The sequence below is a fragment of the Onychostruthus taczanowskii genome, unplaced genomic scaffold, assembly GCF_017590055.1.
Source record: "Onychostruthus taczanowskii isolate IOZ18803 unplaced genomic scaffold, ASM1759005v1 scaffold52, whole genome shotgun sequence".
Taxonomy (NCBI): Eukaryota; Metazoa; Chordata; class Aves; order Passeriformes; family Passeridae; genus Onychostruthus; species Onychostruthus taczanowskii.
The window spans coordinates 5,432,116-5,447,153 of record NW_024502791.1 but is presented as its reverse complement, the minus strand read 5'-3'; the positions used below and the strand labels follow the sequence as shown (position 1 = coordinate 5,447,153).

Genomic DNA, 15,038 nt, shown 5'->3' with positions numbered 1-15,038 from the left:
AGCTGCACCTTGGCAGGTTCAGGTTGGACATTCTGAGTAATTTCTTCACTGGAAGGGTTGTTAAGCATTGAAATGTGCTGCCCAGGCAGGTGATGGAGTCACTGTCCCTGGCGTTATTCAAGAAATGATGACCTGGCACACAGTGCTTGTGGTTTAGTTTGCGTGGTGGTGTCCAGTCAGAGGTTGGACATGATGATCTCAGAGGTATTTTCCAGCCTAAATGATTCTGTGATTGTGTGCAAGTCTGGTTCAAACTCTTGCTCCAGGTCAGGTAGTACAGACTTCTTCCCAAGTCTGTGTTTTAGCTGTGTAACTGAGAGCTGTCACTTTACTCTCCAAATGTAAATATTTAGAGGTGTCTTGCATTTTGTACCTATCAAGTAAATAACACCCAGCCTCACTCTCCCCACAAAAGAAGAAAATAATGCCCTAGAATTGTTTTCCAGCCAGATCTGGCATTTAGGTAGTCGGATGACTGTTTTCCTGTGTGCAACAGACCTCATTTTAATTTCTGTCAGTTGTGCAATTTTATAGAAAAAACTGGTATGAACCACTTGAAACAGTAAGAATAGAGTTTTGTACTGAATTTAAAGACTATACTGTTAGTCAGATCTTAGTTCTTGGAGCTATAGAATTATTTGATTTTAACTTTCATTATGAGATTCTGACAGTATCCTTGTCAGATTATGTAATCTCCGTGAGTCTTAAAAGCTCAAAAACCAGGAAGTAAACTAAAGCACTCAAATATGTATTTTTAGCTTTGTGTACAATACTTTGGAAGATACAATTTTTGCAGGCTTGGAAATTACAATGTGTACTCTTTCACATGCATTCTCTCTTTTAAATAGTAGGTAATTTCCTTTCTTCTAAAATGTTGCATTTTTTCCTTTTATATAGACCATAATACAAATAGATGCCACTCCTAACTGTACAAAGTATTGGCTGTGGTCACCTCTAATTGGGTGCAGAAATGGTTAACTTTGGTGCTGAGCAAGCAGAGATCCTCCTTGTTTCACCAGGATATTTTGTACTACTTCAGGATCATAAATCCAGATAGGACATGTAATTATATATATTTTTTTGTTCAGATTGTTTAAATACAGTTCACATATAGTTTCAGCCTTACTATTTTGTTTGCTTTACATTAATCTCGTTAGGCTTAGGAGAAAGAGCACTATTTCAATAATCAGAATCTCACTGGAAGCTTTGCATTTAGTAAGGACGTAGCTTGAATAGATGGCACTCAGGGAATGAATAGATTACTGTAGCCTGCAATATTGATCAAGAGTTGTCCTCAGGACAGAGTCTCCCTTTTCCATAACCTGTGGCACAGGAAAACTCAAAGAGTAGATGCCAGTCTTCAGTGTATCATGGCTGTGGTTCTTCGTTCACCTTCACAGGCAGCTGAACACCAAAGGCTGTTGGGATCACCTTTGTGTCGGTCGTAGGAGCTGATGTGGAGTCTGTTCAAGGCAGCTTTGCCACTAAAAGTAATACTTGTGCAGCTCTTGTATTGGATTTTGGTCCAGCTGCCATTAGCTTGCAGAATTCTTGTTATTCCAAATGAAGCAGGAGCAAGTTTTAATACTTGGAAAAACTGAGGACCAGCCTCTCAAAATGTACAATAAATGAACCAATAGAAGGGAAAATAATTCTTCTCTTACTGAAGATAGGCTATCCCACATCTTTTGTGTTAAGATTGATGAACTTTTTTAGTTTACTACTGTGCTCTCAGATGGTTTTATTACTGCAGTTTTTCAGTTGTTACTTCATGCAGTCGTAGTTGTGACAGCACTGCTTATACTTTTAACCTGCAGCAAAGTTCAGAGTCTTGCAATATGGCTTGATTCTCTCTTACACGTGAAAACACTCAAAAAACTGTGTATGTGAAGACCAACAAAATTTCAGCTGTAATTCTGAAGCTGGATCTGGGCTTTTAAAGGCGTTCTGTCTCTGTTTTGGAGCCTCCAAAAAAGGTATTTGTCCACTTCTAGTTTAATCGCAGTTCTTCCTGATAAATCCCTTAAGAAATATTGATATCTGCTGAAGTAAGAAATCCAAAAAATCTGACCATGTATTTGATGCATTTTAGGGGAGCTTTCTGACTTCTGGAGGTTGGTTTTCTAGTTCTGTTGAAACAGTTCAGTACAGAGTCCGTATGTTAGGGATGAATATTTTGCTAGGCAATATATTGTACATCAGTCAGATTTATTGTTAGAAAAGGAATGAAATAATATTCATTACACATCAGGTGTTTGTAAGAGAATGCTTTTTAAGTACTCTAAACATGAAATAGTATCCTGAGGCATTTAGAAAACTTGGAAGGGTTGATCCAGAAATATTTTCCCTTTTATTCAAGCAATTTTAATACTGCTGTGAAAGCATGCTCATTGTTCTGCTCTCTGTTTATCCTTAGACTAAAGTTAGTTTTTACTCTGATAAATGGAAATCACCACTGTAATTATAGTCTGAAATGAGTATCTTTACCTGGACACAGGTTCATACCTTCTTGCTAGATGAAGTATTTCTGTTGTAGGTGTGAATTCTGTCTCCCCTGAGTGGAATACCAGCTTTCCAGTGTTCCCACAGGGGTTGCCTTGCGGTACTGATTCTGAATACATGGATTTCCAGCCTTGGGAATGAGACAGGATTTGAGGAAGTGTCTGTCTTTGGCAATGCAGTAGTTATATTGATTGCCATTAAGTAGTTGTCGTATCTCAACCAGTGTTTTGTAAAATGTGATCTTTCTGACAAAACTACACTTAAATACAATATAGTATGAGATAAGGCTACTTTAGTGAAAGGCTTCAAACTAACACAGAATCATCTGGACTGTACTTACTTTCTTCCTAGTGGAGACATTATATTAATAATTTTGCCACTGACGTCAAGGGGAACAGGATGTCACCCTAGATAACAACCTTGGTGAAGTCAGTCTTTCTTAATGAAGATTAATTGTTGGGGCCTCATATTTTGTACATTCATGCTTAGATATCTTCCTCTGAATGCTTTGATGTCAGAGAGCAAGTCTTGTGCTTCTTTGTAGTGTGTAGTGTTGAGGTGGCATTTCATTCATCTGAAGGAATTCTGTTGCAGTAGTAGCAGACACTTGGGAGCATCTGTGTGATCTGAGAGCATCCTAGGTTCCAGTAGTTTGTAATGCCTGCTGGAAACCAGGATGCTGACTGTAATGCACTGAGCTGGCTATGGAAGAGCATCTGAAATGAGGGTGGCAGAGAGAGTCAGGTTATAGCACACTTGTACCATCTCCTGCTTTTTAACTCTTCATTAATTTGCAGGTGGTTATCTAGGATGACACTAGTAAAGGAGTTTCCATGCAGTTCTTAATTGTATTCTTAAAAGGCTACTTAAATTAGTTTTTCCCTTTCTTCTTCATTCTTATCCTGTCCAGGAACAGTATTCTGTATGTTGATTCAATAGCACAGAGTATGTAGCTGTGCTGAAGCAACTGACTTTTACTTTAGAGCTGATTTTGTTCTTACTAACAGCAACACCAGGGAAATGAAGAGGGATTACCTGTACCAGTAGCCAAATTATAAGAGTTTATGCCTGAGGAGTCTGGAAGTAATTGTAGAGAGAGTTTAAATAAATGACCAGGGGAAACAAAAGGTTGTAAAGTGGTAGTGATGGTTTCATGAATGATGCTTAAAGAAGTAATTAAACAAACAGAATTAAGACACTAATACTATATTTGCCGAATTATTTGCAATATAATCTTTTAGTGCAAAACCACTGAGTTCTTTTATAGTGGACACCCATCGAAATATAAGCACATAGCTAAAAGTTGCTAGGATAGAAAAAAGTAGACGCCATTGGTTTTGATCTTAGTGGTTTCAAATGGGTTTGAGCAAAAGACTAATGAAAAGTAGACAGCTAATCTGATAATGGTGTTCACCTAAATGAATGCAGACCAAAGTCATTAACAGTAGTAATAAGGCATAAGACAAAAATTGCACTCTCCTTCTTGCATTAAATTCTTTTTTTATAAAACTGTGATGTGTAAGGATTCTTATTTCCCAACCTTATTTCCCTTCCACATAACTCACTAAGGCTTGAAACTCCACAGAAATCAAGGTTGATCACTGCCTATACATTTGTATCTACATTCAGCATTCTATGCAGCTGTCAACCAGTTTCTGTATTGTACCAAAGACCGAAGAATGAGGCTTTTCTAAAAGACATCTGCAAGATTTTCTCTCGGAGGCTCAGGAGAAAGAATAGCTTAGACATGCTTAAGAGTAATTTAAGTGCACGGTGTTGCTTAAGTCAGGATGTACCACTTAATGTTTATTTTGGAGTTACCAAACATCCAACCTATTAGAAAAATGCTTGAAAGTATATCAGAAAAGCTTCAGTCTGCATCTTATTAAAAATGTGCTTATGATTGTGCTTATGACTGTGGACAAGAAGTACAGGGAAAATGGACAGATTCAGATTCTTCAGAGGCAAAAGGTGCAGTTTTCCAGCAATCTTCTTTGCTGAGTCATCTGCTCTGATATTTTAGGCAGTTACCTGGTGAGTGAACTCATCCATTGAGTGGAAGAAAGATGTTAGATGTTAATGGGCATGCCAGAGAGAAAATGCAGCTGAAGTTGCGGACTTGAGAGGAAAAATACGTGACTGGTTGGTGGAAAAAAACAGAGAAGGCTTTTAGTCTAGATTATGGTTTCATAAAATTCTTTGATGAAGGCAGCTGTGCAGTTCAAAGTTATGTCCTGTCAGGCTGATCACTTTATGCCAGAACAGTATTTCTGTTTACACGCTTCTGTTTGTGTGTTGGCTTATTTTTTTTTTTTCTTTGATGATGGAGTCATTTGCAGAGCATATTTAGACCTACAGTCCTATAATCAAAATAATAGAGAGCAACCTGTGTACTGTGTCTGAACACATGCGGGCATGAACTTCAAAAACAAACACGTCATTCTCACTTGTTGCTTAAAGATCTTCTGCTCCTTTTGAGCTTCCAGCTAGGGCAGGCTGATGTTGAATTAGGCTGGTGAAGTGTTGCCTCTCATATGGAGAGAGAAACAGAAGATCTTCTTCATGTCTGTGCTGCCCTTGTCCTCTTTTGGTTGCCCCACAGAGTGCTGAATAGCTTTAGGCAGATGTAATTACCAGTACCCATTCTTCAAGGGAGCTTGACTTTTCTGGACTTCTCCCAAGCCTGGATGATTTTGCAATAATTTACAGGCTGTTTGTATAACTGTGCAGTGCTTTGGGAGGAAGATGAGGCCTTTCATTTACCTTGTGTTTTGTAAAGCATAGGAGTATTTGAATAGATTAAATTCTCAAACACTGTGTTTTGACTCGTAGAAGACAGTGATCTATAAGTGATATATATTTTCAAAATGAAACAGAATTTTTCAAGGAAACGTTTCTTGAGCCTTTAAAGATTAGGAGATTTCATTGGCCCTACCTACCACATGATTTTCCAAAAATATTTTAGTTTATTAGTCATGTGTTCCATTAGCATAATAAAAACCTATGTTAATGTGACCTAGCAGAGATTTTATCAAACCTATCAAGTGTTGAAAAGGAATGTCTTCTTTAGTGCACAGCAATTGGGCAGAGTAGTTGCACACTCTTTAATCTCAGCAACCTGTTGTGGCATTGCAAAGTGCAGATGTTGCAAATGACTGTTTTTAGCTAGACAGTGAGCACCAAGAACATATGGGGGCCTTGCAAACTGGCAGAATAAAAACCTGTGTTTTTTTCATTTATTGTAATTGTATTGTAATTGTTTCTTCATTTCATTATAATGTATAAATTATTTTTCATAATTCTGTTTTCATTCCTGAAAAAGGAATAATTCATGTGTTCATGCAGAATTCAGTTTATGAACTTTTGCCTAAATTGTGGTCATTCAAAAGTCCCATGCTGCACTTGGTTGTTGTGGTCTACAGGAAACAGGACATGTATTCTGTTACCTTAACCTTTTCTTAGAGGTGTAATTTTTGCTTCCCATTCCTGTTTTAATATTAAGAGTTAGGATTTCACATTTTTTATGGTAGAAATACCAATGATATTTTTGTTTATGAAAATGCTGATGATGGAGAAATAACGTAAGATAAAATACCCATAAACCCCACCATAAAAACCTATATTTCTCTGTCTGTACCATTTTGCCTGTAGAATACTTTACATATTGTATGTTCATGAGGATTGAGTGGTATACTTTTGTGCTTGTAAAGTTTCTTTTGCATTATCAGGGTTGGAAAGGAATTAGTTTTGTTGTATACATTGTCTGGTTTTGGATGATATTCTTGATCACTTTTATCTGTAAATGACAACAGCTTTTTAAAAAATGCAAATGTTTACTTGCAGTTTTTCAAATAAGGTTTATGTGACTCTTGCTGGTTTGGTTTGCTTGAGTTAAGTTACACAGCTTGACTTGTAACACTGTGTAAACCTTTAGTCTGAGGTTACTAAATCTGGTTAGTCAGCAGTAAGGCATCAGAAGAGCCAGAACAGATGAAAGAGAAAAAAAAAATGAAGTAACAAATTCCAGGAGTTAACTACTGGGGTAACACAGAAGTTTTGCATATATAGCCCATGTGCATGTAAATACTATAAAGACATTGATCATAGTGCGTACTTTCAGATATTGAGGTCCAGTTGTTGACATTAAGGTAATGCCTTTATCTATTATGATTACTTAATGACTTACAAAAACTACTCTGGCAAAAAAAAAAAAAAATCCGTGCTGAATTCAAACACATTTCATGAATTGCAAGAAAGGGTGTTAACTGTGTAATTCCTTTAATTTGTATTGCTAAATGGTGCTGCCCATTTGTTGATGGTTTTTGTCTCATGCCTCTGTGTGAATACACTCACACAGTCATAGGTGTGCATATGTGTTTAAATACAAATGTTGGTACAGGTTGTACGTGTGTATTTAAATACATGTGCACACATATGGGCAAAATATATGGCAATGTGCACAAAGATGTTTGCATACAGCAGGATGCATAACTGCTAAGTAAAGTCTGATTTAACTGATTTTTATATTAAGGAGCTTCTGCTAATAATTTTTATAGTCAAGGGACATCCTTTGACTGCAGATGGATGTGCAGAACAGATGAATCATAGTTTACAGTGAAAAAAAAATTAATATGCAATGATGGTACAGATGTTGAAAATTAAACTGAAAAAAAGAGTGAGGTTTTTTAATTGTAAGTCTGCCATGCTGTGATAAAAGGCAGGTTGGTGGGTTTCTTACCGCCCAGCTGATGTGCATCAGAGTTTTTTCATTATCAGCAGCTGCATCAGATTATAGTCACTGACAGGACTATGTTTGTTTTTTAACATGGTTAGAATGAAAAACAAATTCTTTCTCTCCCTGTACTAATCTGTGCTCTTTGAGATGAATTCTGGAAGTCTTACTTTAAGCTTGTCTTCATGCTTGCTCTTTTCTTTGAGTGATGATTACTTCTCTGGCCCAAGCTGAATACTGGGAGAAGAGTTTTTTGTGCAGGTTCTCACAGGTGGGATATACAACAGCTGAAGCTTTCGTTTTGCTCTCCGAGCATAATTGGTATCTTACAGAAATGTAGCATATCTCATGCTGTTTTCCTCTATAAATGTTAGCAAATATGTTGTTATTGCAGCTGTTCAAAAACATGGAATGTCTTGTCCTTTAGTCGATCGTATTCTAAACAGAGCCTCATTATAAGGAGGAGATGAGATGTGTTGGAAAAGGGGCTCTGCCAGTGCACTCTCCAAGTCTGCTGGAGCAGGATTAGCAAGATGTGGGAGATAAGATGCATGTGGAGCATGCAGGTCTGCTGCTCTGACCGATGGTGTGGGAAGAGAATTAAGTAACATCAAGTACTGTACAGAGAAAGTAAACCGGGAAAAGCAGACAAGGGTGCATTTTTCCCCCCTCTTCTCTGCTTTGTGCTTTTTGTTACTGGAATCCTAGTGTTTTTGTAACAATACTTGATTAAAATGGCTTCAGACTGAATTGACTTCTTGTTTTGCATGACTGTATCCCTTTTAAGGAATGCTGCTCTGGGGAAAATAAAGATATTTGAAAGGTTAGAGATGTCCAAGAAAATGGCCTTTTGGTGAGAAGAACCTGTGTTGTTTTTTCTAGCAGTAAAAGAGATGGTTCTGTTTATTACACTGTGCATACCATATGATGCTTCATATTTTTCCATTTGATTTCCTGTAGGGTGATTTCACTTGGAACAGCATGTCAGGGCGCAGTGTTCGGCTGAAGTCAGTTCCCGTTCAAAGCCTCTCGGAGCTGGAGCGTGCTCGGCTGCAGGAAGTGGCTTTTTATCAGTTGCAGCAGGACTGTGACCTGGGCTGTCAGATTACTATCCCCAAAGGTAAGGGCTTGATAAGCTGTCTCTGTTTAGATTGTTAAGCCACTGATTTCATATCACAGCAGTAAACACTGGGTTTTTTTTATTCCACAGATACTGTCTTCCATTTCAGTTTTGCTTAACCACAGTCATTATGTAAAAACGATGAGTAAAGTTGTTTGTATGCTGTGTCCAATTTGGGCCACCTGGGGGTGGGATCATCTGATCAAGGGCAGATGTCTACAGGGTAGATAATCAAAATCAGACCCATTCATGCCAGGATGTCTTGATACTCAGCTGAGAGAAAAATGCTTTTCTTACATTTCCTGATATGCAGAATTAAATGTCTGTGTAGGTCAGGTAGATCTTACCATAGAAGTGGTGTGTTTCACTCTGTATAACATTGTCTGTGAAGGAAGCCAACTGTCACTAGTTCAGGTAGGCAGTGAAGGCATTTATGTCAAACAATATGACTCCTACCCAAGTTTTCCTAAAGACGGTGCTGCTTATATCCTAGAAAACAAGTTAATTTTCAGCATAAAACTTCAAACTCCTAGGAAACAGGAGATGAAATGAAAAGGAGCAGCTCAGCTATTGGAATCCTGATGCAGGATATGTGCATGTGGTAGACCTGTACTTAGGTTACCATGGAAGAGATCCAAACCTCATCAATGAGAAAGTTTCTGTTGTTTCCTGTAGGCTGCAGATCAAGCATAGCAGAGATAGCTGTTGTGCAGTCATCTGCAAATCTGGCTTTCCTGTTGTTTCTTTGCAGCTGTATACTTACATAAGGAATAACAAGGGATCACTGAATTCTCACCTTCGACCAGAGGTGTTGTGTGGTAGCACAGTGATGCCACAGGAGCAATTTTTAAATGAGTCTAAATTTGTCCAGCACCTGAAAATAATGACATGGAAAATAACAAATGTGAAAGAGACAGGCTTCTGTATTAATCAGCTTTTTAGGTTCTGCAGAAAACTCCTGCCAAAACAAACAAAGTCCAACTTCATACGTATAGGAAGGTATCAGTTTGCAGTGAGATGGATTTAATCAATTTCTTCAAGCCTCACCAGCTTCCCTGGTCCCTCAAAAAAAAAGTTTGATCAACAGGAAATCAATTTTATAGGATATTCATAGGAGGAACTGGAACACTAAGGACCTTCCATTAATTTCTGACAGTCTGAACTGCCAGTGGCTGTTCCTGAGGGAGATGAACATACACATATGGAGGTCCTACATGTGTGGATGGATGTGTGGTAATATCACCCAAGACAATTGAGTACAGACATTCATAGAATAGCTCAGTTTGGAAGGGACTTTAAAGGTTATCTAGTCCAGCCCCCCTGCAATAAGCAGGGACATCTTCAGCTAGATGAGGCTGCTCAGAGTTCCATCCAATCTGGCCTTGAATGTTTTCAGAGGTTGGGTATCTACCACATATCTGGGCAACCTGTTGCAGTGTCTCATCACCTTCACTGTAAAATTTCTTTTTTTCACCTCTAAATCTACCCTCTTTTGTTCTAAAACCATTACCCCTTTTCCTGATGCAACAGACCCTAGACTGTCCCTGTCTTTCTTTTGATCCCCCTTTCATTACTAAAAGGCTATGCTAAGATTTCTCCGGTCTTCTTTCTCTGATCTGAACAGCCCCAACTCTGTCAGCCTGTCTTTGTAGGAGAGATGCTCCAGCCCTCTGATGATTTCTGTGGCCCTCTTCTAGACCTGCTCTAACAGATCCATATCCTTCCTGTGCTGAGGACCCCAACACTGTATGCAGCACTCCAGCTGGGGTGTCACCAAAGTGGAGCAGAGTGGCCCTGCTGGCCACGCTGCTTTGGATGTAGTGTAGAACGTGTTTTTGGGCTGCAGGGGCACATGGCTGGCTCAGCCTCTCATCTACCAGCACCTCAAATTCCTTCTTGGGAGGGCTGCTCTGAATCTGTTCCATCTCCAGCCTGTGTGGATGCCAGGAACTGTCCAGGTACAGGACCTCATGAGGTTTTCCTGGGCTCAGTTCTCAAGCTTGTCCAGGGCCCTCTGGATGTGACCCATCCCTCAGGTGTGGCAACCACATCTGGTTTGCTGTCATCGGTAGATTTTCTGAGGCTGTACTCAATGTGGTGGTGCCAGTATGCACCCCTGAGGCACACCACTTGCCACCAGTCTCCATCTGGACATTGAGCCATGCTCAGAAACTTTGAGCTTTGAAGAGTGAGTATTGCTTTTGTGTTCTGCTTGCTGTTTCCTGCTGGGAGTGCCATGAAAGGCCAGATATTTGGGGAGTCTTTCAGGTTTGAATCACACACAAGAACTATTTTTATTTTCACAGCATGTATCTACAGGGGTAAATATAAATCTTGAAATTACTTTTAGATATATTGAGTCTGAAAAGTGTAATTGTAAGCACAGAAACTGAGTAAGAATATAATTTTTTGTTAAATATTTAAAAATAAAAGGCATTTTAAAAAATCAGGAACTCCAGGCTACTGTTTGATTGCTACTGCTGGCCCCATCATTTCATGTATCTCTTGGCTCAGTTTGACTGAGAAATAAATTGGCTATTCAGTTCTGCTCTCCAGTTTGGATGTACCAGTGAGATTGTTAATAAGAGGCAAATAATTTCACATCTGCATTTTCGCTTTGAATGACCAGGTCATGAAATTTTCTGTGTTTTAAGGTATACATCACAAAGGAATAGCTAGTACAAATTAATTTTAAAATGTTGTAATACCATCAATTGAAGGATGAAGTTAGAATTAAGGTACATTTAGTATTTAACTGTCCATCCTGTTTCAAAGCTTGGCACCAGTTTTGACAACAGACATAAATAATATTTTGAAGTGGATATATCTAATAATCACTCTGTCAATCCATCATGCTACATCTGTGCTGGTACTTTGATAGGAGAATAAGAATCTGCCATATTCTGAAATTATTACAGATTGGTTTAGGCCCTTTGCAGAGACACTCTGAAGTCCACTTCATGTTCCTATCATTTTTAAATGTGTGGAATGAAAATTTATGACAACAGTTTACAGGCAGCCATCCAGTTAATCATCTCAGTCAAATATCATGTGTAAACTGGGATTTTCAAGTTTTATCCATGTGAAACTGGCTTGGGCACTTTGGGCGTGCAAGACTGCAAATAAAATAAAATAAAATACCATCACAGCCATCAAGTTAAAAACAGACTCAAGTTAAAAACAGGCTGTTAAGACTGTGAGATGTAGAACTAGTACTGTCTGAGAGAACTAGAGGAGTTCTGTAGGTCTGGAGAGATCCTGAAAAATGAAAGATGTACCCTACAACTCTCTTCTACTTCAGAGAATGTCATATGAAAATATTCATGAGTAGAGGCAAGTGGAACTATTTATGTATTAGAAAATTTAGAAAGCTGTGTATAGAGTTGGACTTTGTGGTTCTTTGGCTGCTTTTCAAATCTTGCTAGAGAATTATATTAGAACATGCATATGCCTGCTGGGCATTTGCTTCCTGCAGGCATTTGAATAATTATATTTACTGGCATAGGTATGGTGAAAAGTAAAAATTCATTGTTCATGGCTAACAAGTGTTTGTGCCAAACATGCTTGCATGGAGGTTAAACCAGAGTAGAGATGCCTCTGCCTTATTTTTACAACCACAGAAGTGCTGTTACTGGTTGCTTCTTCATAAAGCTTCAGTCCTCCCATGCTCAGAAGGTCCCTTTGTCACAGCTAGTGCAGTTTGCCTCTTCCAGGGCTCATCTGGTTATTCCCACACTTGTGTAGGAATGCACAGACTGTGAGACCTCATGTGTAATCCCTCTCCTTCACTGTATTGTAGCTATTACTGTTAATGAAGAACATTACTAGCATCTCCTAGTAAAATATCCTGTGGTCACAGAGAAGGGATCCCCTCCCAAAGGAATTTCTTTAACCAGCATGTCATTTAAAATATGCTACAATTGCACTAAAGTAGGTTATTCAAATGAATTCAAGAGGTACTAGTTTTACATATACGATGAGCTGTTTCACATTTGTTTCTTGTTGTCTTGCTTTTCTGCCTTTTATCTTTCAAATTCTGTAATCAACTCTTTTTTTGCTCCCATGTCATTCCCCCATTTGCCACCAGAAATTAGACCAAGAGTCATTTATCTTATGTTGGTTAATGTGTTAAATTGCAAGAGGATGTAATTTCCAGGCAAAGCATTACACAGTTTCTTTACCAATGCAATTACTCTGTGACACAAAGATTTTTAATTTGCTGACATTCTGAATGTCACAACAGTACCATTCTGCCGATGCTTCTTTGCAGTTCATGTTTACAATATAGTGTGTCTTTTCTCATTTCAGGAAAGTCAATCTTTTTAAAATAGGAGAAAAAAAATGAAGATGCAACTCACTTCAGATGTGCTTGCTTTTTGGTGACATTACGATTTTCTGTATGTCCTTGCGCACAAGTAGTGAGAAAAACGAACCTTTTACAGAAGGTCTTCACAAGCAAATGCTAACTCAAGTTAGATGGCTTCTGCAGAGTAAAACTGGGATCAGAGCAGCAGAGGAGCTCATTTTCTTCTGTTCATTGGCTCCAAGGTATCTCTTGAGCTGAGAGATTGTTGAATGAGTTTTGATTGGATCAGTTTCCTAAATATCTCATGTTTATAATGACTCTCTTAACAGTCCTGTCCCACTTCACCAACCCTGTGTTTGGAAGCAGGGGTAGGAATTACTAGGAGTTGAGCAAATGGGGAATTAGGGCTTCAACAGTAATGCAGCTCCTAGAGCATCTGCCTGGGTTTTGAAGGTATGATGGGAACCTGTTGGTGAAGGGGCTTGAATAGGATTTGAGACTCAGGGATCACATTTGGGTCTTCTCTTTATTCAAGAGAGAAAATGACTTCTTGTGTTCTTTCCAGTTCCTAACAGGATGTTTTCTTCCCAGCTTTACAGTGGGGCTGGAGGATTTGTGGAGAGCAAGAATCAATGAGGAGAGCATTTGGGGTTATATGTGGTGTACTGGTGGTTGTGCTGGTGCTGGGTTGACAGTGGGACTGGATAATCTTGAATGTCTCTTCAAACCTTGATGATTCTTTGATTCTGTGATGTTTTGGGAGAGAGATTTTTGTCAAATCTGGTTCTCAGGTCATTTGTTTAGTTGTAATGAATATGATGTAAGGGTAGGTTTAGAAGCCTGAATGCAGTCCCAGTCATTTAAGGAAAGCAATTTTAATGGAAGCTATTGCTGCTTGAACATGTGCTGGTGTATGTTTTTGCATGTGAGCTTTGTGCCATGTGACACTGTGCATCTGCTCACATGGAGTCAGCATTGGTCTCCTGTACAACTTGTTTCAGTAAAGGTGAGTTTGAAGGAGGAGGGCTGGATAAGTGTGTGATTACAGACTGAGAGCTGAGACAACTTTGTCTCCGAAATGAAGGAAAACATGGCTGGGCTTTCTGAATTTTTACCACTCATTTGTGTACTTTGCCCCCAGTACATTCCAGTTAAGCTCTGAATAGAAATGGGAATTAAGAGTTACACAATTCTATGCTTCTTGTTTATTTTTGGCAGGGCGTGCTTCTTTCAATCTTTTTTGCTTACATTTCTCGCCATTATATTTCATTATTCATTTTCCTTAACACTGAGAGTGACTGTGATTTTTATCTGGGCTTGCATTTTTGTGAGGGCTCCAAACTGGTCATTGTTTTTAATCGTTGACCATGTTGTATGCATCATAGCTGTTGTGGTAGTGGAAAACATCTAAGTAAACTGTAGCATATACATTGTGGAGTTACAGGCTCAGGGATGGCTGCTTTTGAACTGGCGTCAGGGTATCTTCTGAGTGAAAGGCTCATTACCACCCCTCTTAATGCCAACTTCTGCTGATACTTCTCATATAAATACTGTCTCTGGCATGGGCTTATGAGCCATGGATTTTCTTTCAGTGTAGTAGAGTTCATGAAGATTATAGTTAAGTAAGGCTGAGATAAATTCTCCTCCTTTATGCTACATTAGTAAATCTTGGCTATGCTCTATCAGACAGACTGGTCAGAGATAAAAACTGTTTAACTTGCTGATTTTCAGACTGAAACTTCCCACCTGTGCCCTCCAATTCAAATATTTCATGGAAAAATGTATTTTTCCAAGGATTCCATTTTCATACTAAGAAAACAAAACCAGATATCTCTCAGTCTGGGAAAAAAAAAATAAAAAAAAGTAAAATTGAGTTAATGTTTTAAGCTAGGAGAAGTCCCAGCTGCTGCAGGGTAGAGGTTGTGAGACACAGTCTTGAACTATGCTACATAGGCATTTATCAAAGTGAAGGTGGCAGGAGTTTTTCCAGGCAGAGAGATAAGAAAACAAGAAAATAACTTTTTAAATTTTTTTTCTACCATTAAGAAAATTTGCAGAATTTTTTGTTGGGATTTTTTCTTTCAAATTCTCTTTTTTGCCACTGTTGAAAAAAGAACAAAATGGAAATATAACAAGATTTCCAGAATATAATTTTTCTAACATTGTAACAGGGGAAATACTTTATTATCTTTAAAACTTAAGAAGGAGGGATGTTCCTTTTTTAAATTTTTGCTGTGAGGCAGTTTTTTTTATAAAAGACTATGCTGTGCTCAGCAAATTGATTTCCGAGATTTTCTTGTATCACATAGCAGATTTTACATGTCTGTTTACATCAGGAAAGCTTTATTCTGTCAGAGGTAAGCTAATAGGTTTAAAAG

General features: G+C 38.4%; 1 protein-coding gene across 2 annotated transcripts in view; it reads left to right on the top strand.

The window, feature by feature from the left end:
- ARHGAP6 (Rho GTPase activating protein 6) overlaps nucleotides 1-15,038 on the top strand; it is a 159,476-nt gene that overhangs the window by 91,764 nt on the left and 52,674 nt on the right. For both annotated transcript variants that reach the window (XM_041416566.1, XM_041416567.1), the window contains exon 2: nucleotides 8,195-8,354. In XM_041416566.1, coding sequence (XP_041272500.1) covers nucleotides 8,195-8,354 — 160 coding nt within the window. The remainder of the gene's footprint in view (nucleotides 1-8,194; nucleotides 8,355-15,038) is intronic.